This window comes from Euprymna scolopes, chromosome 23, assembly GCF_053919585.1.
Source record: "Euprymna scolopes isolate OS-2025 chromosome 23, ASM5391958v1, whole genome shotgun sequence".
Lineage (NCBI taxonomy): Eukaryota > Metazoa > Mollusca > Cephalopoda > Sepiida > Sepiolidae > Euprymna > Euprymna scolopes.
Genome location: NC_136504.1, coordinates 57,146,965 through 57,171,964, shown reverse-complemented (window position 1 = coordinate 57,171,964; position 25,000 = coordinate 57,146,965). Strand labels below are relative to the sequence as shown.

General features: G+C 33.5%; 1 protein-coding gene across 1 annotated transcript in view; it reads right to left on the bottom strand.

Annotated features, from left to right (window-relative positions):
* The window catches only part of LOC145245918 (uncharacterized), a 39,886-nt gene extending 24,742 nt beyond the window's left edge, over nucleotides 1-15,144 (bottom strand). Inside the window, exons 1-3 of the mRNA XM_080107660.1 lie at nucleotides 13,073-15,144; nucleotides 3,678-4,319; nucleotides 642-698 (exon numbers count right to left, since the gene is read on the bottom strand). Of these exons, the coding sequence (XP_079963786.1) occupies nucleotides 642-698; nucleotides 3,678-4,296 (676 nt within the window). The 5' untranslated portion in view covers nucleotides 4,297-4,319; nucleotides 13,073-15,144. The remainder of the gene's footprint in view (nucleotides 1-641; nucleotides 699-3,677; nucleotides 4,320-13,072) is intronic.
* Nucleotides 15,145-25,000: the final 9,856 nt, after the last annotated feature.

Here is a 25,000-nt window from a genome sequence, read left to right as displayed (position 1 = left end):
GCTGTATCGCTACTGGCAACTAGCTAACCGAAACATGCTCATGACTGTGTAGCAACATATTGCTGTTTATGTAAAAACAAATAAAGAGTATACCCTGCTCTACTTGTGTATGGCGCACTCTCGTATTAACCTCGTTAAACTTCATTCGTTACTTAATCTCTGGAAAACAATTACCTCAGATTATATATATATAGGTACTTAATAATTATTACAGTAAAAAAAGTTATGTCAGCCCCTTTAAGAAACTTGTTTCTTATCGTTGAGCACTTTCAGTTGAAATAAGTCAGTCAACTTAGCTCATATGCGCAGATCGTCATATGATTAGACCACTCTGACTGACCTTAAAAGAATTTAAAGAACATAAATGTTTAAATCTCAACTGTATCGCGGTTAACGGTAGCCGAATGGTTCGGGTCTTTGTTAATGAAGCCAGACACGACTTCCGTTGCCGGGTTTGAATCTCTCGACTGGTGTTAATCGTGACACCCTGCACTGATTATTTCCGAAAGGATGAAACACTAGTGTCTGTATGTATTTAACAATTATAAATTTAAATTGTTTATTTTTTTTTTTTTAAATTTAATTTCTATTTATTTTATTTTTTTGTCTGTGTAAATGTTTTTTTGTACGTTTTTGCTTACCTGGTAGACATTTGCAGCCCTTTGTACATTTCATGCATGGTGGTCTGGGTATCAAATCTGTAAAAAAAAAAAAAAAAAAAAAAAGAAAAGAAAAAAGTATGTTATAGAAAAAAATCACCCTAATTATCACACAAGCAACCCACAAACATCACATATAAAATTAGATCTATTTATGCAACTAGGATAGGCCAGCGAGAAACCCGGGACACAAAAGTATTATCAGAACGGATTGGTGACACACTCTTTTTGAGCCGATGTTACCCGGCACATTGAAAAGAATATTAAACAAAAAATAATTATCTGTAAAAATATTTTAAACAATTCGTGTAACTTAAATTAATATACTGCGAAATATTTGAACCTAGCGATGCTGGTAGCAGTAAAGAAGACTTGACACCAAGAAGTTTATCTCTTCCGACTTTGTCTATCACATAAGTAATCAAAACAGAAGCCGATAAGCGGACAAAATATCTAAATGTAAACATGATTGAAAATTAAAATTCTTCTTTGGCAAACAAGAACCGATAGATGTCGATGACGAATGAAGAAAGAAACGCTTCTGTGTAGTTGCTGATTCCAAGCATAGAAATAGGGAGGAATCTCAGTTTACTTCATCTATATATATAAAAGCGAAAATGTGTGTATATATGTATGTATGTCCGCCAAAAACTTTCGACAGACAGAACAAAAATTCACAAATTTGGTCTCCGGACGACAAATCTCGATGTTTTGGCGCAAAAGGTCAACTCTAAGTTATTCAGCTGCCCGTTTTTCTACGGGGGGGGCAAAAGGTGACATTTTAACGATATTTATACGTAATTTAATAAACGCTTAGTCATGTCACGTGACCTTGACGTCACCAAGTTGTAATGGCGGTTTGTATATAAAAACATTTCATATAATTAGAGGTTGTTATCGATAAAAAGGCGACTATCATACAAATTGCAATATTAACTTACATGTTATGAAAACGTTACCAAAGTTATTAGTAGGTTAAAAATAGTTAAATACGATAGTTAAACTAAAAATAACAAGCCAAACATGTGAAGTAAAAAAAAGTATGCTTAAAAATATTAACGATCGATGGTTTTATAAAAAAACAAAGCCAAACGCTATTTCTTTTTTTAGTAACACTATTTCTCTTTAGAGTAAGGAAGCCGAAGAGAGAGAGAGAGAGAGAGAGAGAGAGAGATCAGTTTACTTCATCTATATATATATATAAATCTCACTTTTCTGTTGAAATTTATGTATGTATGTATGTATGTATATATGTCTGCCTTAAACTTTTGACAGAGGTGACGGATGTTCATGAGATCGGTATTATTTTGAACCCGACGTCTCGGACGACAAATATCGAAAAATTGGCCAAAAACAATAAAACCTTCACTCTCAACTGGGCAGTTTTCTACAAGGAAAGGTCGATTTTTTGCGAGCCATTTTTGCAAGTCATCGTATCGGTTGGATTAACTTTGCTTAATTTTTACGTTCCGAATTTCCGGTCGCGTCATGGAGATTTTTTCCACCTTCGCGTCACGGGTTCGAGCTTGTCTGCCTAGCACTACTTTTGTATTTTTTGCTCACCCCCCCCCCAAAAAAAACCCGGGCAACGCCGGAAACCCAGGTTAGTATACAATATAATGATACATTATAGTTCGCTACATTATTTATCTTATAAATAAGTCTGTAAAGAAATTGAAGGAAAGTAGAAGTCAATTTGCCTGCGCAATTCGGTATGTGAAAGCCGGGACTCTTTTTTAAGTATATATATATATATATATATATATATATATATATATATATATATATATATGGCTGAAGGTTAATCGAAAGACCAATCGGGGTTTGAAATACAACAAACTCCTCTGGCTGAACGTCTATCGGAAAACCAATCGGGGCTTGAAACACAAAAAGCACTTCTGACTGAATGTTGAAGTTGCTATGGTAAGTGATAGCTAATCATAAGAAACCGTTTGTTAGAAGAAATCGTATCAATAAAACGTGAATGTGGCAAAAGTTGCTATGGTAACCAATAGGCAATAAGAAAAAAAACTGTCGCTCCGTTCCTTACACTTTCTGAGAATTTTTGAACACAATAATTTCATTACAACTTTTGTTTTTCTGAACGAAAATTGAAAACATTTTTCAATATATAATGGAGAAGGTGGTCTATGAACTGTAAAAATTGTTTGAAATTTGGTCACAGAATGAGTGAGCGGTGAAGCTTTAAAGCAGTTCTAAATGAGTAAAACTACCACTTAACCATATATTCAAACACTACCGTGTTTGAATGACATATGCAATGACTTGGTTGATATCGACAATAATTATAGCGATTTAATGATAAAAATTGTTAAATTACAAAAAAAGCCTATCTTAAAATATTATGTTCATTAATTTTAAAGTTGTAACAGAGTACGGATGCGCGTATGGATGCAGCGGTATACGACAGCTAATGTATGCAAATGTCATAGCCGTGTGCGAGGTGGCGTTACAGTGAAGAATAAGAAAAGAAGAAGAAGAAGAGGAAGAAGAAGAGGAAGAAATAAAACGATTATAATAAAAGAAAAACGTGGACCGAAAAGGACAGAAATAGACGTGTTACACATGCGGCCCGAGAGCGACGGGAAAAGATACGCCCTTAACATGACTGGACAAAGGCAGAGTACAACGTGTTCGACACGACAGCGTCTTTTTAAGTACATTGGATTACGAGAAGACTTTTCAACAAGAGACAAGGTTTTATTCTTGAAGTACCTGTAAATAAATGTCTTTTGTTTCAACTGAAAAAAAATAGTGAGTAGAATTCTTTTCTTTTGTTTGCTTCTCTGCGACTGTTTGTATACAACGTGTAGGTCCTGAATTTTAACAGGTGTGTAACGTTACATAGTTAAGTAAATTCAATAAAAACTATTACTTTTAAAATTAATATATTTTATATTGAAAGATATGAAATGTAAGTTATTCATTTCAAAAAATACTTAAAACAAAATCTGAAAGTCGCCAGATGGCTTTTGTATAACAGAGTTAAAAACCTACCTCTACATACTTGAGCCAATACTCTCAACATGGCTCGTTTCAATCTCCAGAACCATGTCATAATCACGTAGGTACATTTCGGGTAACTGGCGATGAGGTACATTTCATGCTTATTAACTTTTGGCCTAATACCGACAGCAAAAACGGTGGCTTTGCGGTGTAATCGTTCCGCGTAGTACTTTGTCTTCCATGGGAATCTTGAGCGACCATCTGAACAAACGATAGCATAATTGCGGAGTAATCGTTCCGCGTAGTACTTTGTCTTCCATGGGAATCTTGAGCGACCATCTGAACAAACGATAGCATAATTGCAGAATCTTGGCCTGTCACCTCTTAAAGTAGTGAACGAATATTCCACGAGGTATCTCAACGCTTTGTGGGTAAATGTTGGTCCTCCTTTGTAATGATAGCGGAGAAGATTGCAGACAAACAGAAGATCTAGTTTATCGTCGAATGCGTCCAGATCGTAGTGGACGAAAACGTCCAATGCGAATGTGATAATTCCGATGCGTGCTTTTCCATTTGCAATGTCGATACTCTTGATGAAAAACATTACAGAATCAACCATCTGGTTAAACTTCTTAGGCAAGATACTTCCTGACTCATCAACCGCAAACATAAAGTCACCTCGAATATCGCATTCTGTAAATGAGAGCAAAACAATAGACATTAGTTGAGTTTTTCATTATCCCGTTATTGTATTTCTGCTATGTTTAAAAGAATGCCGACGCACTAAGTAATATGCATATATCTTAATACCGTAGTATCTTTACCCTGCCAGTACATAGCCTCTCCATCATCAAGACTCCTACAGTGCCTCCACGTTGGGCACACACGGTAACTGGGTACCTTGCGGCCCCAGGTTAAACCTGTAGGAGATCTCGGAGTAATAGGGGACTCCAGAGGTAGCAGTATCAGAATTTTTGTAGGAATTTTTGACACCCCTAACACGAAACTGCGAATACAATATAAAAATCTTGTAATTTCTCTGTTAAAAGTGGGTTATTTATTTTCTTTATGGATTATACTTCCAAAATAAACTATTACAGTTGTTTTAAAGGTAATAAAAATATTTTTATTTTTTTTTAAAACAGTAATGAATTTTCCGAACTCAATATTTTTCAATTTTTAAACTCAATATTTTTAAATTTTAAAAATCTATCAAAATTTTTCTATTGATTCTATTTTTACGATATTTTCAGGGTCAATGTGAAATTTTATGTTCTTTCCAATAAACCGAATATAATATTTTAGACAAACGTTTTTTTTAAATTCACGCCCCCCCATTTTCAACTTTCTCTTAAAAAGTAAATAATTAATTTATGTTTAATAGTTTTATATATCACAAATTGAAGAGAAAAGGTCAATAAATAATATATTCAAATTTAAAACAAAAAAAAAAATCACTTTTTTAGAAATTTACCTGTAAAGTCCGAAGTTTAAAACCTTTTTTAAAAAAAAAAAACACATTGTTTTTTTTTTTTTTTTTTTTTTAAATAAAACCTTGGTCCTTACTCCTTTAATTGAAAAAAAAAATTAGGGCTTGAATTACATTTTTCGAGGAGTTATAAGCTTGGAAAGATGGGGTGGAATTATTCACTATTTTCACGAAATTTCTGACACTGCTACTCCAGAGGTAGTGCGTTATGGCCCACCGATGTGTGAACACGCCCTGGTACACTACCACCCCCTACTCTACTGTCTTGTGGGTACCATTGATTGGGCGAAGACTTGGGAAACCGACCTCAAAATCAAACACCACTGCCTTGTGGGCCGTATCACAACAAGATGGGAACTCTGACTTCAAATCCTACTGCTGCCTTGCAGTTTTCCTTAAAAGGCTATGGAACCTCATCTAGGAAGAAAAGGCGTAGTAGTGGACACGTTAGAGCGACTGTCTACCTCACTGAGATTACTTTCGGCCAGAAACTGCAGTCTTATCTGCTGCCAGTCGTCGCGGGTTCGCTCCACTGGAAATGAGTATAAGCATAAGGGTGTTTATCTGATGCGCAACAGATACTACACCTACACTGCACAAGCAAGTTAAGAGCCAAGGTGGAAAGTCCTGTTCCGAAGGATAAAGCACTGAGGCCCCGACTAGTCATCGTCAAGGCTGACGGACTGCATGAAGATTATGATGAGTATCTTTACCATACGTGTCACGGTTTCTAGAATATAAAGTATACGATCGAGAGATTCTATTTATTAAAAAGGAGGATAGAAAGTGATAATAATAAAAATTGAAAAAAGTGAAAATAACATACTACGAGCATTAAATTATTAGTATATATATATATATATATATATATATATATATATATATATATATATATATATATATATATGCCATTTAATGTCCGTAGGGCTATGACAACAGAATATTCTTATCATTGTTTTGACTGTTGAGTAAATATCCGACACAGTTTTTTTTTTACAGAGGAATCACCACTTATCAAGGCCTGGAGGCCACTCGAGGATGCAGGTTAATGAGTATACAATAGTCAATGTGATTATAGCGTTTTTAACATAGGTAGTGGGACTTTTGTAAGTTTGGCGAGGCGGGGGACCATAGATTGAAGCTCAGACGAGCACCTGCCATGGAAATAACCATAAAGCAGAGGCAGGTTCAGTTAGACACAGTTAATCAACGGAGAACCAGATCACTCTCTATAAAAAGATACCAGCGGATACACACTCAAGAATCAAAACAATGAAAAGAATATGCTGTTGTCCTAGCATCCTCCATTTTTAATAAATAGGATATCATGATCATCAAAAATGCAATGTGAAAATAAATAAAAATGATATCGCTTTTGGGATGTTGATGATGCCTACGTTAAATCTCGAAAGACAAAGGATAACCTCTTACCTGCGCGTGTAATTGTGAGGCTAGGGTTGCACAATCCCAACCACACCTCTCCTAAATCAGAACTCGTTGAGTCCAGTACAACTGTTTATCACACAATACAACGTTCGGTTTTTTTTTTCTGATGGAAATGTTCAAATGTATCGTGTTGAACTCTATTCACTGCGTCACGAGTCCTTGTGCAAGGATTGTGGTGCAGCGGATCAAAGTTCCCGATGATTGTATAACGAATGCCGACAGCTCACTTAGGAACGCTGATCATGAAGTAATAATGGTTGAAATCGCCCTAAACTCTAGTGCCAAAACTGAAGAGCCAGTGCTTAAAACAACGAGACATTATAAAAAGGCTGACTGGGAAGCCATCAGAGATCTTATCAGATATGCCCCATAGGGAAATCCTGCTGAACAATGCACAAACGAGACCACTGAATGGTTCAAAGCTGCAATCGAAGCGCATGTTCCCATGCGGAAATTTAATAGTAAGCCCCACTCTCCCCAATGGTTTACTTCGACTTGCGCAACTGCCATTGCTCAAATGCAGCATGCATACCGCAGATTTAACCGACATAAGTCCAGTTCAGACATACAGAAGTACATAGAAGCTAGAAGTAACGTTAAGAAAGAAATAGCGACATCTAAGAGAGAATTTACGGAAACCACTAAAAAAATTCATCGAAGCACAAAAAACTAGGAACTCGATACGTGAACTAATATTAAAATTTCCATAACATGCATAATAGTAATAAATAATGATAATAAAACTTAACTATGATCAAAAGTACACTAGCATTTAAGCCTGGCGTTGCCCGGGTGTTTGGAGGTGTAGTTTGAGCAAAATAAGTAAAAAAAAAAGGCGGTAATTTTTTAAAACTTTGACTACTACGATATTTTCCCATTGACTACCGTACACTCATAAACCCTTATCCTCGAGTGGCATCCGGGCCTTGTTAAGTGGTAACTCCTTTGTAAAAAAAAACTAGGAAAATAGCTTTTTCTTTGTAGCCTCGAATGTAACCATCCATTTTTAATCCATTCTCCACAAACTGATAGTCATTATCTAAGACTGCAAGCATTATCTTAGGTGTGTGACTGAATACCGAGAATAGAGCATGATGTGGTCACATCAAATATACTAATCTCAATCGCGATTTCATTCTCTGGGTTGTCTATGAAGATAAGAAAAAATAAACGTATACAAATCAGCCTTTGGGGAACACCTATATTTATGTGATGTTCTTTGAATGTACAGTTATCGAGAACGATCTACATTTTTCTTTTACAAAGTAAGAATAGAATTATATTAAATATTTGTCCAGTAATACCGTACAAGTATATTTGGTACTTCTGCAGTTTAAATCCCGTTTTTTTGCGAGTCTCGACGGAAACCACCAAATTAGCAGAACAGAAGATGTCTTAATTATATATAAATATATATTTATCTCTTCTCTTCTCTTCTATATATATATATATATATATATATATATATATATATATATATATATATATAAATAAAATGAACTCATTTTTCCCGTCTGATTTTGACATTAATAGGATTGAAAATCAAGATATTTCATGCAAATATAATATGCACAAACGGCAGAACAATATCTGAGGTGTGTTATAGGCTTATTATTTCTCAAATTCCTCGATAATCTTAGATTTCGATACTTTTTCTGCTGAGAAGTCACGGCCAAAATCGGTTAAGATCAATGGAAGTGGTAAAATATTTTCTCTCTAATAAATTCCTCCTCCCCCTGCCACCACTTAACACCGTTTGGGGATCGTTCACAAGGAACAGTTGAGAAGAGAACACCGGTTTGGCTTCGTAGTTCTTTCATGTGAAGTTATTTAAAATCACTAAACTAAGCTGCAGTGCTCTGTGGCGTAGTGGTTAGCGTGCTGGACAATTCACATTATATTTTCACGTTCGCGCCGACCTACCGTAGTCGTTTTTTTTTTCCTAAACAACTGGAATGGACTTTTCTTGGTGGCCGAACTGTTAACGTTGCAGATGTTTTTTTTTTTTTTTTTCACACTTTATTTTCCTACTTTTACTCATGACTCCAGGTTTGATCCTTCCTACTTACCTACCATAACATTTTTTTAAAACTCCCCCCCGTCCCGGAAACAAACACTCGGGCAACGCCGGGTACCCCCGCTAGTATATCATAAAATAAATATAGATTATTATTTTTCAAATAGGGGATGTAGGTATAGGTAGATAAGAAGCTAATAGACCAAGACATGTCAGCGTGTATTAAAATGAAAATGTCTAAGTTCAAACAACAGGGGATGTAGGTATAGGTAGATAAGAAGCGAATAGACGAAGGCATGTCAGCATGTATTCAAATGAAAATTTCTAAGTTCAAACAACAAGGCATGAAGGTATAGGTAGATAAAAGCTACATGACGAACAAGTAAACGTGTATTCAAATGAAAATTTCAAAGTCCAAACAAGAGGGGATGTAGATATCCGTAGATTAGAAGCTAATAGACTCAGACAAGTCAACGTGTATTCAAATGAAAATTTCAAAGTCCAAACAAGAGGGGATGTAGCTATAGGCAGATAAGAAGCTAACAGACAAAGACAAGTCAACGTGTATTTAAATGAAAATTTCAAAGTTCAAATAGGAGGGGATGTAGATAGACGAAGACAAGTCAGCGTGTATTCAAATGAAAATGTCTAAGTTCAAACAAGAGAGGATGTAGATATCCGTAGATTAGAAGCTAATAGCCCAAGACAAGTTAAAGTGTATTCAAATGAAAATTTCTAAGTCCAAACAAGAGGGGATGTAGGTATACGTAGATCAGAAGCAAATAGACCAAGCCACCTGAGCGAGCATGCATTCAAATGAAAATTTCAACGGCCAAACAGTAGGGGATGTAGGTATAGGTAGATGAGAATCCTATAGGCCAAGGCAAGTCAACGTGTATTCACTAAAATTTCTAAGTCCAAACAAAAGGGGGCGTAGGTATAGGTAGATGAGAATCCTATAGGCCAGATTATCTCAGATTGTATTCAATCTTCTTCTCTATATAAATAAAATGAACTCATTTTTTCCCCTCCGACTTTGACGTTTATAGGACTGCACCTGTATACATTTGGTGCAGCCGTATCATTCACAAACTGAATCACGACATCTGCCGTATGTTATAGGGTTATTACATATCAAGGATCTCGCTGATCACAGTTTCCTATATTCTGTCTGGTGAGAGTCCACTGTAAAAATCGGTTACATTTAATCGAAGTAGTAAAGTAAACTCTCTCTAACAAATTCCTCCTACCACAGCCACTCACTTACACCGTACCAGAACGTTCACAGGAGACATTTAAAACCGATCACCGGTTAGAATTTATCTAAAAACTGGACTGGACTGGACTTACACTGAAACGAACCACGCTTACTTTGCCATTGGTTAGCATAAAACATAAACACAATTTATAAAGCATTTATTATAATAAAATTAGATTCAAACAGAACACAATCCGTTACCTGGAATTGAATTCACATTTACATTACTTCGATTTCGTTAAAACCCGCGTGGTTAAAGTTTAATGAAAACCTAAATTGACATTTACTTGAAACGCACCAAACTTACTTACACAAACACAACTTCCGTTTCGCTCTTACCTTACGTGCTTTTTTGCTTTCTTTCTTTCTTTCTTACCTTTCGTTGTCTTTTTGCTTTATGGGTGATGGTGGTGGGGGTACTTCGCTATCTTTATCTTTCCTTTCGGTCTTTCCTTCTTTCTTTCTTTTCTCTCCATTTTCTGCTCTTTCCATTGTTAAAACGAAACGAAACAACCGGATATTCCAGGTTTTACTTACACTCTATCACTCTACGACTATTACTTGTGTATCCAACTCTATTTGTGCCAGTAAAAAAAAACTAGCATTTATTGCTTTTGGTAATAATTATTAATTGCTTATTTGTTTTGTTTTTCACCCTTTTTTTAGACTAACCATTCTTTAATCTCACTATAAAATCGATTTTTCCAACTACATTTTAGGTGGGGGGGGGCATTCCAACCTCCGAAGGGGCTTTGTATTACTGTACACATAGATTCGAAAAAGTTGTCAAAAAAACAAAAAAATTACATAACAAATAAATGTTCTCAAAGCCAAGATCAGTTACTTTTCTGCCAAACTGGATATCTTCTTCGTGTTTTTATTCAATGTAACATATTTATTCGGCTCGGAAACCATACAGTGTTTACCGATGTATTCGAAAATTCAGGAAGGCGTCTCACACCGTAAGTATAGAAAAAGGTGTTATAAATAAAAAAATAGACAAAATACTATTAAAAACACGCCGAATATATGTCAACCTATGTCGCATTAACATGTATTGAGCGAGTTTTTAACAGTATTTCATTAGGTTTTTTATTTATAACATCTTTTCCCAATTCAATGTAACATGTTTATTCAGCTCGAAAACCATACAGTGTTTACCGATGTATTGGAACATTCAAGATGACGTCTGATTCTCTCTTTAACACGGTAAGTGTGGGAAAAGATGTTATACATTTTGTATAGTTTTTTATTTATAACACCTTCTTCCATACTTACACTGTTAATGAGGGTGTGAGACGCCATCTGGAAATTTCGAATACATCGGTAAACACTGTATGGTTTTCGAGCTGAATTAATATGTTACATTGAATAAAAACACGAAACATATATCTATCCAGTTTGGCAGAAAAGTAACTTATCTTGGCTTTGATAACATTTATTTTTTATATATTTGTTTTTTTTTTTTTGTCACAACTTTTTCGAATCTATGTGTACAGTAATACAAACCGTTTTATATAGATAAAGTACAATTGTTGAAAAGTACAATTGTTGAATGTTACTGTTTTGATTATATTCGTTGTGGGGGGGGGACAATTAAATAATTAAGAAAGATTAAAATGAAGCGAAATTTAAGTTTCCGTTCCATTTTTACAACAACCGTAAAACAGTGCATACTCAGCAAGTTTTATCGTATTTTATTTATTTTTTTGCATAACTAATGATGGAAGTATTTTTCTGTTTATTTTCTTAACATCTGTTAAATAAAAAAATAATTTGTACATTCTCTTGAAAAAAAGAATCAAACTTTTCTCTACTTTCACATGTGTTCCATTTTAACAAACTGAGCCACAGCAACGCGTGACCGGGTACAGCTAGTTGTAAATATCTAAGTCCAAACAAGAGGGGACGTAGGTATAGGTAGATGACAATCCTATAGGCCAGATCATCTCAGATTGTATTCAATTGAAAATTTCTAAGTCCAAACAAGAGGGGACGTAGGTATAGGTAGATGAGAATCCTATAGACCAAAGCATCTCAGCGTGTATTCAATTAAAAATTTCTAAGTCCTAACAAAAGGGGACGTAGGTATAGGTAGATGAGAATCCTATAGGCCAAGGCAAGTCAACGTGTATTCAATTGTAAATTTCTAAGTCCAAACAAGAGGGGACGAAGGTATAGGTAGATGAGAATCCTATAGGCCAAGGCAAGTCAACGTGTATTCAATTGTAAATTTCTAAGTCCAAACAAGAGGGGACGTAGGTTGGTATAGGTAGGTGACAATACTATAGACCAAGGCAAGTCAACGTGTATTCAAATGAAAATTTCTAAGTCGAAAAGGGGACGTAGGTATAGGTAGATGAGAATCCTATAGACTAAGGCAAATCAACGTGTATTCAATTGAAAATTTCTATGTCCAAACAAGAGGTGACGTAGGTATAGGTAGATGAGAATCCTATAGACCAAGGCAAGTCAACGTGTATCCAATTGAAAATTTCTAAGTCCAAACAAGAGGGGATGTAGGTATAGGTAGATCAGGAGCTACTAGACCAACACATGTCAACGTGTATTCAATTGAACTTTCCAAGTTCAAAACAGTGTAAGTAAGTGTCTGGAAGTGACCGATCGACGCCTACTGCCATGTTGGGTACATGTAGGCGTCGCAAAATGCCTTCTAATTTGTAGGCACATCGGGAATTAGTTTTTGTTCTGTTCTTTCTCTGGACCGTGTAGGTTGGCGTCTGGAAGTGCCCGATCGATGCCTTCTGTTACCTTGGCATATCAACGTGTATTCAAGTTAAAACTTCTAACTTCAAAACGGGAGTTTGGTACCGGTAAATGAGAAGCTTATCAATCTAGATATGTTGGAATTTTTCAGTTCGCATATAGGGGATGGCAAGGCGGGGAGTAGTGATAAAGAATAAGAAAAGAGAGATAGACAGATCTAGATAAATACAGAGGTATAAAGAGAGACAGGCAAGGGAGATAAATTTCATGATTCAACTTATATGCTAATAAGAAATAGTTGGTGTATCAGGAACACAAGCATTGTTTTTACTGGTTAATTTTACATCAGAATACACTTTTAGATTTTATGTAGATTTTTTTTTCTATAGGGAACATGCAAATAGCACACATAACATCTAGACATATGAATATATACATAAAACAATTATAGTTATGAGATATATCTGAACTAATCCAAAAAGACAATAATAATGAATATCATCACTTACCTTGGAAAAATATCCAGGCTGTATGCCTACTCACATTCCATCAAACACCAGAAAATTATGATCCATTGCTTGGTTGATTTTTTTTATTTTTATTTTTTTCATACACATTTGTAATTGTGTCTTGCTTTATCAAGTATTTTTGTAGTTAATCTGTGATGTTGGGAGGTGTTAACATGAATCAATTTTGCTTAACATTTTTTTTATATATATTTTTTCAGTTTACAGAATCATTGCAGTACCAAGTCTGACACTGTAATTGCTTGAGAAGTATTGCATTGGGAAGGATTCTTTCTTTTTTTTTTTGAGGTGTGCGGGAATTTCAGTAGGGGAAGTTTCTACTGATTTCAGATTCCAACACAGGAAAGTTGTATTTTATTGTTTGTGCATTCTTTTATCAATTTCTTACAGATGTTTTTGTGTTATGAAAGTGAAAATGAATGACTTGCAAAGACATTTACATTTTTGCATTCTTTTTTTTTTTTTTTTTTTAATTCTTCACCTTTTTTGTTTTAATGTACCAAGAGTGAACCAAGACGGATGAGTCTTATTCAGCAGAGTGGAAAAAAAAAAAAAAACAGGGTACCTTTGGTTGTCCTTAATGGATCTCTCCAGAGTATAATGTGTCGAAGTTATTGCCCTAATAAAGTGAGAACCATACCCCAAACCTAATGCAGAACTCTAGTTATGTATTGCACAGCTACAAGAGTTAACTTGTCTAGGATAAGTGCCATATAAATTTGCAAAACTCACTATATAGCTCTATTTATTAACTGATATGAACTTAAATTGCTGAACATGTCTCAAAAATTTTCTACAGAGCTCTACTCAGAAATGAGCACTTTCAAAGACAATTTGTCTAACATAATTTTGAAATATGTTTTTTAAAGTTACCATAGAGTTCTCAAATATATTAGGCACTCAAATAGGAAACTTGTTTCAAATACTTGTCATATATATATATTTTAAAAACTTACAGTATATCTATATTTACGTATTGACATTTAGGCTTTCAAAACATACTTCAGAGCTCTTCATGTTTTCTGAATTTTATGCTTTTGTCTACTAATGTATTGCGCACTCTCAAAGTATATTCGTGTAGCTGAATTGCCATACATGTTTTTTCAAAGTCTATATTTAGCTCTACTAATGTATTGAACTGTCAAAATAAATTTATGCAGTTGAAATGCCATATCTGTTTCTCAAATGTTTTATTTAGCTCTACTAATATATTGAGCACTCTGGAAGTATATTTGTCTAAAATAATTGCCAAAATGTTTCCAAATCTTACTACAAAGCTCTACAAATGCATTGAGCACTCTTAAAGTAAAATCGTCTTGCATAATTAAACAAAGCAATTTTTAAATTTACTACACAGCTATATTAAACTATGGAGCACATGCAAGCATCATTGGCATATATATATATTGTTTAAACCTACGAAAGAGCTTTACTCGAAGTAAATTTGTCTAGCATAAATGAGAAAAATTCTTTCAAATCTTTCCACAGAACTCTACCACAGTATTAAGCAGTCTGGTAATTACTTTTCCAGCATACTCGCAATACACAATTTTAAAACTCACTACGGAGATGTACTTATCTATTTTTCAGTCTCAAAGAAAATTTTGGATCGCATAACAGAAATTTGTATTTTTCAAATAACTCCAAAGATGAACTCATACTTTGAGCACTCTTAAAGGACATTTCTCTGCTATAAATGACAAATGTTTTCAAAACTAAATACAAAGCTTCGAAAAAAGAGCTGATATTATTACAAGTTACTTTTATTCAAATATCTATAAACGAGCGTTATATAAGAGTGCTCATTAAGACATAGAGCAGTATTTTTACTTATGAATTACACTTTAAATAGTGCTCAAAACTAGACAGAGCTGATATTATAAAACGTTTATTTTATTACAGGATAAATAAACATTAAGATTTAACCAGAGTTAAAGAAGAGTGCTCAATAAGACAGAGCAATAAACACATTTTATTTAGATTTTACTTAATAAATACACTTTAAATAAGTCCTCAACACTAGACAGAGCTGATATTATAAAACGTTTATTTTATTACAAGAGATACAAATATTAAGATTTAACTAGAGTTATATAAGAGTGCTCAATAAGACATAGAGCAATCCAGACATTTTATTTAGATTTTTACTTAATAATTACACTTTAAATAAGTGCTCAAAACTAGACAGAGCTGATATTATAAAACGTTTATTTTATTACAAGAGATATAAATATTAAGATTTAACTAGAGTTATATAAGAGTGCTCAATGACACAGAGCAATAAACACATTTTATTTAGACTTTTACTTATGAATTACACTTTAAATAGTGCTCAAAACTAGACAGAGCTGATATTATAAAACGTTTATTTTATTACAGGATAAATAAACATTAAGATTTAACCAGAGTTAAAGAAGAGTGCTCAATAAAACATAGAGCAATAAAGACATTTTATTTAGATTTTACTTAATAATTACACTTTAAATAAGTGCTCAAAACTAGACAGAGCTGATATTATAAAACGTTTATTTTATTACAAGAGATATAAATATTAAGATTTAACTAGAGTTATATAAGAGTGCTCAATAAGACATAGAGCAATAAAGACATTATTTAGATTTTTACTTATTAATTACACTTTAAATAGTGCTCAAAACTAGACAGAGCTGATATTATTCAACGTTTATTTTATTACAGGATAAATAAACATTAATATTTAACCAGAGTTATATAAGAGTGCTCAATAAGACATAGAGCAATAAAGAAATTTTATGTAGATTTTTACTTATTATTGACACTTTAAATAAGTGCTCAAAACTAGACAGAGCTGATATTATAAAACGTTTATTTTATTGCAGGATAAATAAACATTAAGATTTAACCAGAGTTAAAGAAGAGTGCTCAATAAGACATAGAGCAATAAAATCATTTGATTTAGATTTTTACTTAATAATTACACTTTAAATAAGTGCTCAACACATGACAGAGCTGATATTATAAAACTTTTATATTATTGAAAGAAAATTATATGCCAATGCTTTATCATACATAGAGCAATATTGACATTTTAGATTTTTCATTGAGAATCCATAACATTTTGAATAAAATTATTTAAATTTATATTACATTATGTCATATTCAAACAAGAATACCAAAAAAAGTGTGGTTATCTAAATTGACGTATGCATTTTTTATACTTATTAACTTGCTCTACTGATGTATTGAGCACTCTACGTATAAGTCCTGTCATTTGAATTTCTCTATATATTTTTTAAATCTTAACAGTTAGCTCTACTAATGCATTGAGCACTCTAGCAGTAAGTCTTGCCATCTAAATTGCCATACATATTCCTAAAAATTTAACAACTATCTCTACTAATTCATTAATCATTGTATATATTTATCTTTCTGTCTCTCATTATCTATCTATCTATCTACCTATCTATCTATAAAAGTGAAAATGTCTGTCTGTGTGTGTGTATATTTCCCTAAGCAATAACTGTCAATTTTAGTGTACAGACTCAAAATTTGATATACAGAGTACTGAGATTTTGGAAAATCTATGCGATTGGTATTTGGACAGAAATTTGGCGATTAAGGGGTCAAAGTTCAACGATTTGACCTTTGAGAACTCTACAAAACTCCTCCGACAATTATGGGTCTAAACACTTGAAATTTTAGATATAGTTTCCTTGGACTTAATATCTCGATTTGAGCTGAAAACAATAAATTTTAAGGGTTCATAATAGGGGTCAAATTTTAAAAAATTAACCGTTTTTTTTTGCTTTTTTTTTTTTGGTTGGGGGAGGGGGGCAGCATACACCGGGAACCCATGCTAGTATAATATATAGATTCAAGGGAGACAATTTGTATATAGATCACATAATTATTAGAAGTTATTTTTTAATGCTTAATTGAACTTTAATGCTAAGTTTTTCCATCAGAAATAAAGAAAATTCTTACCTGTTACTTCCCAGGTGTTATCTCCACTTTTTCTCTTTTCTGCTTCTTGCTGAAACTCATGGCAATTTCATGTTTGTTTGTGTTCTTTGTTACATATATATAATTTTTACTGTGATGATTTTTTTTCTTTTAATTATTTAAAAATTTTTTTTGATTTATATAATAAAGAGACAACATAACTAATGGATTTTTTTTAATGATATATTTAACTTTCTGGCTATGATCAAACACCCATGTACTACTTTTTTTTTGTAGTTGCATAAGTTAACTGATGAGAAGAAATACAAGCAGAACTGCATTCATTTAAATAAAGCTAATAGTTTAGAATTTGATTGTACCTAGATGTGCATGTACACAAAGAAAGAAACACTTACTTGAGGACTTCTGTAACTACAGGAAACATGTGGCAGCTAGGATAGCTGATGCTGCTGGATTCAGTTGTTTTTTCCAATCCACATAATTCTCACAATAGCTGATAGTAGAATTCCATTATGATCAAGAGGAGTACCTGAAATTACAAAGATATACACACAGAAGGAAAGAAAAAGAATACTTACTCTACTTCTATGACAATGATTGCTGCCAAGACTTCGAGATGCTAATGTTGGAAGAAACAGATAGACATACATCATACACAGTTTGATTGTACCCAGATGTGCTTGAACACAAAGAAAGAAATACTTGATTCAAACTGCACAAGACATGTGGCAGACAGGAACGGTGATGCGGCTAGGTTTCGTTGCTTGTTCCAATCTATAAAAAAGAGGTGATATTTAGAGTGTTGATAATCTACTGCTGTGTGAAAGCTGGAACAATGGAAACAGTTAAATTAAATTTTCAAATCACAAACACTGAAATCGAAATAGAAAGAAGAAAGGGTGATACTATACTCATCTTCCTGTCGGTGCAGACTGTTCGTTCGCCATTAAACTGGAAAGTAAAAAAAAAAAAGAAAAAAAAAAACAGGTTCTGCCGGGGAATGCTCTCGTCTAGGCAGCGAGGTGATGAACTCCCGAAAGGAGGGGCACTATATAAAAACAAGCTTTGCTGCGAACATCTCCTAAAAAGCGGTTTCTACTCAGAATAACAGGCGGAGCAGAAAACAGAGGTGTTCTCTCTACCCAACAGGATTCGTAAAGATACCACTAGTTTGTGTTCATAAGACGACGATGATCGCTCACAAAACTGGCATTCCTACTATCATATCGGAGGACCGTCATATATAATTGCACTACCATTTCGTATTTGAGGACGGTCATATATAATTGCACTACCATACCGTTTCCGAGTTCGTAGACAGTAGGAATAATAAAAGCGGCCTTAAAGCGGCTTGTGAGCACACAATCTAGTCGAACTCTAGTCGTCCTTAGTCGAGTCGAGGCAAGCATGCATTACATAGTAACACGAGCAAGTGTCGCCTGCTTAGAGGGTAGCCCCCTTCGGGAGATTCGAAAGCGCACCTCACAGCGGAAGAGCTTCGGAACCAATCGGACCGTACCCAGACTTGCAGCTATTTGTTAACTTGGAAGTGGAGTCAACACCCCGACACTGAGGAAAGAGCTTTCGAAAAGCTCAAAACCAGTTGCATGCAAAGTCGGGGAAACTGGGAGCAGGCTGGGGAGAACAGGGGGCCTTGGAGGGAGGCCCATTTCTCATTCGTTCGGTTTACATCTTTCGGGTATTGTTCTCCTTTCAGCCTGCCCCCATCACGCCTTTTTGCTCGCCACATGCAAGCGTATAAAAAGACGACCAGATGACGGACGCAACAAACTCATGCCGACATTTTCTGGATTTTTTTTTTTTTTTTGCCAGAGCCCATTTAGCCGTGTAGCTGTTAAACTACAACGTTACACCCCCCTACCACGGTGAGGATAGGGTTGGACTTTAGGAGGGAAAATACACATCCAGAATTTTATCCAAGAAAAGCATGGTCTATAAACTGCACAATTGTCACGGTAATTCTACAGTTTATCGACCGCCCTTAAATAATAATCTATGCAGACTTTCATCTAACAAATTAAATAAAAAGACGTTAATTAAGATTTAAATTTAAATATTTTATCCAAGAAAAGCACGTTTTATAAACTGCACAATTGTCACGGTAATTCTACAGTTTATCGACCGCCCTTAAATAATATTATATATTTTTTTTACTGTTTTACTGTTTATGTGTCACTTTTATCGACTTTTTCTTTTCTTTTTTAATAGCATTTTCTTAAAATGAATATTAAAATAATTTCCCAACTTTTTTCATTTCTATGTGTTTTTAGTTTTGTGTGTTGAATGAAACTTTTTTCATTACAACAATAGTTATCGACCCCAGTTCTTTGGCTGACAAACGACATCTGTCGGCGGTTCTTGAAACTAAATTACACGCATTCGCTTCATGTTACTGACATGCAGAAGTGCCAATGGTGCCATAGGTGTTATTGTAAATTAACACTCTTAGCTAATTCCGTAAAATGAGATTCTACTTTTTTAGGCGAATTTGCATAATATCTCACTTTTATCGCCTTTGTTTTTAATCACTTTTATCGACTTTTTTTTTTTTTTTTTTTTTACTGTTTTACTGTTTATGTGTCACTTTTATCGACTTTTTCTTTTCTTTAAATAGCATTTTCTTTTTAAATGACGACGTTTTTACTGATTATGAATATTAAAAAAAAATAATTACTAAACATTTATTAATAAAACAAAATGGGTGCTAGTGCACTTATGATCCGCGCTATATTTTAAATCGTATTTCTAAGCTTAATTAAAGTTTAATGTTTTTTTATTCAATTGTAAGGTTAAAGTAGAGAATAGGTACAAAACACCTTCTCCTCCCCATGTTAAGAATGGCTTTTTAAATAATAACGTTATTTCAGCACGGATCAATAAGTGCACTAGTACAAGATAAAAAAAAAAGTGAGACATAAACAGTAAAAAAAAGTCGATAAAAGTGATTAAAAGTGAGATATTATTAATAAATGTGTAGTAATGTCTTTTATTTCCATATTCATAAACAGTAAAAAAAAGTCGATAAAAATTCACGATCGTTTAGTTGTAGGCACCGCCAAAAATGGCCGAAAAATCAAGTTGTTGTTGTTTTTTAAAAACGAAATTACATTTATTAAAATCCATTATTTCTGAGTAACTTTTTTTTTCCAGAAAGATAAAACCCTGAATTTTATCATATAGAAAACAGAATAATGTAAAACTTTTTCTACTATTTTTAATTTAATTTTAAATGTTAAATTTTCCCAAAAAGTTAACAATTGACATTTTTTGTCTTGCACAAAAAACGTACTTAAATATTAAAAAAGGGTTTTTGAAATAATTAATTAATTTATTTATTGTCTAACTAAGATTTAGGATGATTTTCTAAGAGAATATGCAAAAATATTATAATATAAGTACCTGAATTTCAAATAATTCCACTTATTCATATAGGTAACCAGATATTTCGCGTTGACGTAGAGTTCAGATCGACTCTGTTTACGTTTTCGTTTGATAAAAAGCAAACTATGGAAGACCAAACAGGCAAAAAAAAACAACTTATTTTTCAGTGACGAAAATTTCAATGTATTATTAAGCTGAGGCTGGCCAGTACCAGATGGGTAATCATTTGTATGCGTTTGGTTTTTAATGTGTATGTGTGTGGGGGCCAGGCTCCCCAAATGGGGGGGGGGCAATTTAAAGCAGAATAAAAAAAAATTATTTCAGCGCGTTTGGTCCACCGTAGTCGAAAGGCGGCAAACGTTTTCAAACGGGATCTAAAAAAATGATGCTATTTATAACACAAAGGGCACAATATTTATCGAATTTTTTTTTTTGGTATCGATTATTCAAAGCATGCCCTGTTTAATAATGGTCATGCATTATTCGGCTCGCTAAAAAAAAATTGTTAATTTATTTATCAAAAATTTTAAAATAGCTTTTTTCGTATAAATATTAAAATTTTTTTTTTTTTGTTTTGCTTAACTTAAATTAATTATTTTACTTAACATATTCACCGAATTTCACACTTCAAAACTCAAAAGCGGGATAATTAAACACAATCGAAGTTCTGATATTCAGACGTCAAAATAAGGTATGCAAACAATTTTTTTTTTTTTATCTATAATTCTGTCCCTTACAACAACACAATATGTTGGTTTCAGTTTCAGATGATTATTTTAAGCATATTTGTTCCCACTTCAAAACAAGGGGGGGGGTTGTAAGCAAAAAAAAAAATATATATATAAATATCGTTTATGAAAAATAAGTACACTGTTATAAAGTTCATTCTTCTCCTAATAATCGCTGAAAATTTCGTATTGATCGGATAATTACCTGATTTTTGGTAGATTTTTAAAAAGACGGTCCGTCAAAAAGTACTGACCTGCCCCCCCCCCCAGTTTTGGCGGTGCCTATTACTATGGCAACTAAAAAATGTCCTTTGCTCATGCGTAGGGAGAAAGTGTTTTTTTAGGGTGTTCGGCAGGGAACTCTAATCGCGACCAGTACCAAAGCACGCTCTATAAACTGCACAATTGTCACGGTAATTCTACAGTTTATCGATCGCCCTTAAATAATATTATATGCATACTTTCATCCAACAAATTAAATAAAAAGACGTTAATTTAGATTTAAATTAAAAAATATTTTATCCAAGAAAAGCACGGTCTATAAACTGCACAATTGTCACGGTAATATTTATTGGCTGGGTTTTTAACAGTATTTTGTATAATAAAATATAAAATTAAATATAAAAAGACATTAAACGTGAAAATCGTGTAAACTACACAAGTGTCGAAATTTGAAAAGAAATTCGACGTGTTTATGAACTGTGCTCATACTAACAACGTTCATTTGAACACTTGTGCAGTTTACACAACTGAAATAAATGCGTCGTCTACTTTTCTACTTTGAAATGAGGAAAATCTGTTACCTTAAATTTGTTTCACATCAGAGAAGTAGGCAGAAATAAAGCAGCGGCAGGGCGGCGGTTTAGCTGGGTCTTCTGGCTGGTCATCTATTCTTCTGGAACTCTTCTCGCTGCCAGGGTCAAACTGGTTATTTATTTGTTTCCCACGAAACAAAATGTGACACATGGTCGGTTTAATGTGGGAGATAACCAGCTCCCCTCAAAAGGGGCATTCTGCAAAAATAAAATTGCCTTAGTATAGAAGGGTTTCCACCTCCATTGACTAAGGGCAATTAATTTTAATGCAGCATCTAAGCAGACATCACCCTTCAGTGAACAGCCCGGGTCAAACTGAATTTACAGCCCGTTTTGGGGCTCTTTTTATATGTGACCATCGGCGTGAAAACCGTTAACTTTTTCCGGGAAAAATAAACAGTTCGCAGTCGACGTTACAACCTTTTTACCTTTTATGGAGTTTGTGTTACGTAGCTGCCTTTTCATTGGTTCATTTAAACTTGTTTAGTTTGAAGATTGAATGTAGACGTATGTGTATGTCTGTGGATGTGTTTGTTAATGCAAGTGTGTGTGTATGTAGGTGTGTGCGTCGTTGGCGTGGAAGCATGTTGGAGGAGAGCGTAGACACATTCTCTGTCTCTTTCGGTCTCTCCTCCCTTTTCCCTCTCTCTCTGTCTATATATAAGGACACGGAGAAGCGCGCGTGCGCGAGAGAGAGAGAGAGAGAGAGAGAGAGAGAGAGAGAGAGAGATAGAGAGAGAGAGAGAGAGAAAAGTTAGCATCCGATACTTTGAAAAGTTATAAAAAATTAAAAAATAATTATAATATATATATATATATATATATATATATATATATATATATATATATATATATATATATTATATTTTTATCAAACTCGTCCCCTTTCGCTAGGTAGGAAAACTGGCCCCTTATTGAATAAATATCGATTGAAAACACATTTTATGATCGTTCTTGAAGGAGATATTGTTTTTTAAAATAGACTATAGCCCCCATAATATTTTTAAAAAATATTTTTACTTGTTTAATGTTTTTTTTTTTTTTTTTTTTTTTTTAAATAAAATCGATTTTCTAAGTGTCCGTTTTCTACCTAACTGGCTAAGTTCTTAGTGGTTTCACTTCTTTTAAAGCGTTTATTATGTTCATACAAAGTTAATTACAAATTTTTTTTGTTCTTATTTTAACGATGTTTTTGGAGTCATAAAAACAATGATAAAAAACAAAACCAAAAAATTAAAAAACAGGGAGCAATTCGATTTTTCGTTACATTTTTTGTTTTGGTTTTTTAATCATGATAGTTTTTTGTTGTTATGTTTTTTGTTTTCTCTCATACCAAATGCACTCATGATGCGTTATTTAAAATTATAATTTTATCAATTATCAACATTTATTGTCGTCCTGTCAAATTTTGCAAAAATTAACTAATAAATTAAAAACGAAATATTTTTTGGCGCGAGAGATGCCATGTGCTAACAATCTCTCGTTAACTAACTTTTAATTTTTTTAAATTTTTACTTCAAAATTCTAAAATCAATCATTAAGAGAAAAGGTAATCACTAAATAAATTTATTAATCAATTTTATTGAAAACTCCGCTATCGTTTATCAAGAATCTTTTTAATTTCATTTTTTGTTGGTTGTTTTTCGGGGGGAGATATAGTTTTTACCCCCCCCTCCCACTCTCTCTAAATTATATTTAAAAAAATATTAAAATATATTATTTTCTTTTTAAAACCAAATCTCCCTCAGTAATTTCTTTAATTTTCTATTTTTTAGCGATTATCAAGACCCCTAAGATGTGATATACCGGACATTATTTCTCGTTCTCACGTAACACTCGACATGTTTTTTGTTTGTTTTCTGTGTGTGTGTTTTTTTTCTTTACCGAATAAACGATTCCAAATAAATTAAACAAAATTGTCGGCGAGGTAGAAAAATCGATTTTACCCTTTTATAAACAACAGTAAATAAGTAAATTCTTTTTACATTAATAAAAAAAAAATGCGGTCTCGTTTATGAACATAATAAACGCTTTAAAATAAGTGAAACCACTAAGAACTTAACCAGTTAGGTAGAAAACGGACACTTAGAAAATCGATTTTATTTAAAAAAAAACAAAACATTAAACAAGTAAAGATATTTTTAAAAAATATTATGGGGGCTATAGTCTATTTTAAAAAACAATATCTCCTTCAAGAACGATCATAAAATGTGTTTTCAATCGATATTTATTCAATAAGGGACGAGTTTTCCTACCTAGCGGAAAGGGACGAGTTTTCCGGAGACGAGTTTTCCGGAGACGAGTTTTCCGGAGACGAGTTTTCACGAGACGAGTTTTCCCGAGACGAGTTTTCCCGGGACGAGTTTTCCTAAATTCGTAAACACTATTAGAGTAGAAGCCTTTCCGACCTTTAGGGACCTCAGCAGTGAACTGGTGTGATTTTGCCATTTGTATGTTCGTCGAGGTGGTATAAGTGCTATGGGTTCATCAGAGCACATCCCATTAAAGTACTTGTAAACATAGATGCAACACTGACGCGATGGGACAGACTTTGGAGATTGACCTATAGCGTGGGGCCTATTAGATTAGAGACTCTATCTTTTTTTCTTTTTTTTTTCTTTTTTTTGCTCAACGATAAAATCCGACTTCTTCGTTTGTGCTTGCTTCTCATTTTCGTCTTTGCTTTGATGAGAGTTTCGCTAATGTGAAAAAGAAAGCAAGAACAATTGTTAAAACATGTTCGAACGTTTGCTGACATTTATTTGATGTGTTGCTACCAGTATTTTGCTTACTTTTCGAGTTTGGAGCGATTATCGAGTCTCACAAGATGATTGTAAAATGTCAGACATTTCGGGTTTGTATTACTGTACACATAGATTCGAAAAAGTTGTCAAAAAACAAATATATAACAAATAAATGTTATCAAAGGCAAGATAAGTTACTTTTCTACCTAACTGGATATATTTCTCGTGCTTTTATTCAATGTAACATGTGTATTCAGCTCGAAAAACATACAGTGTTTA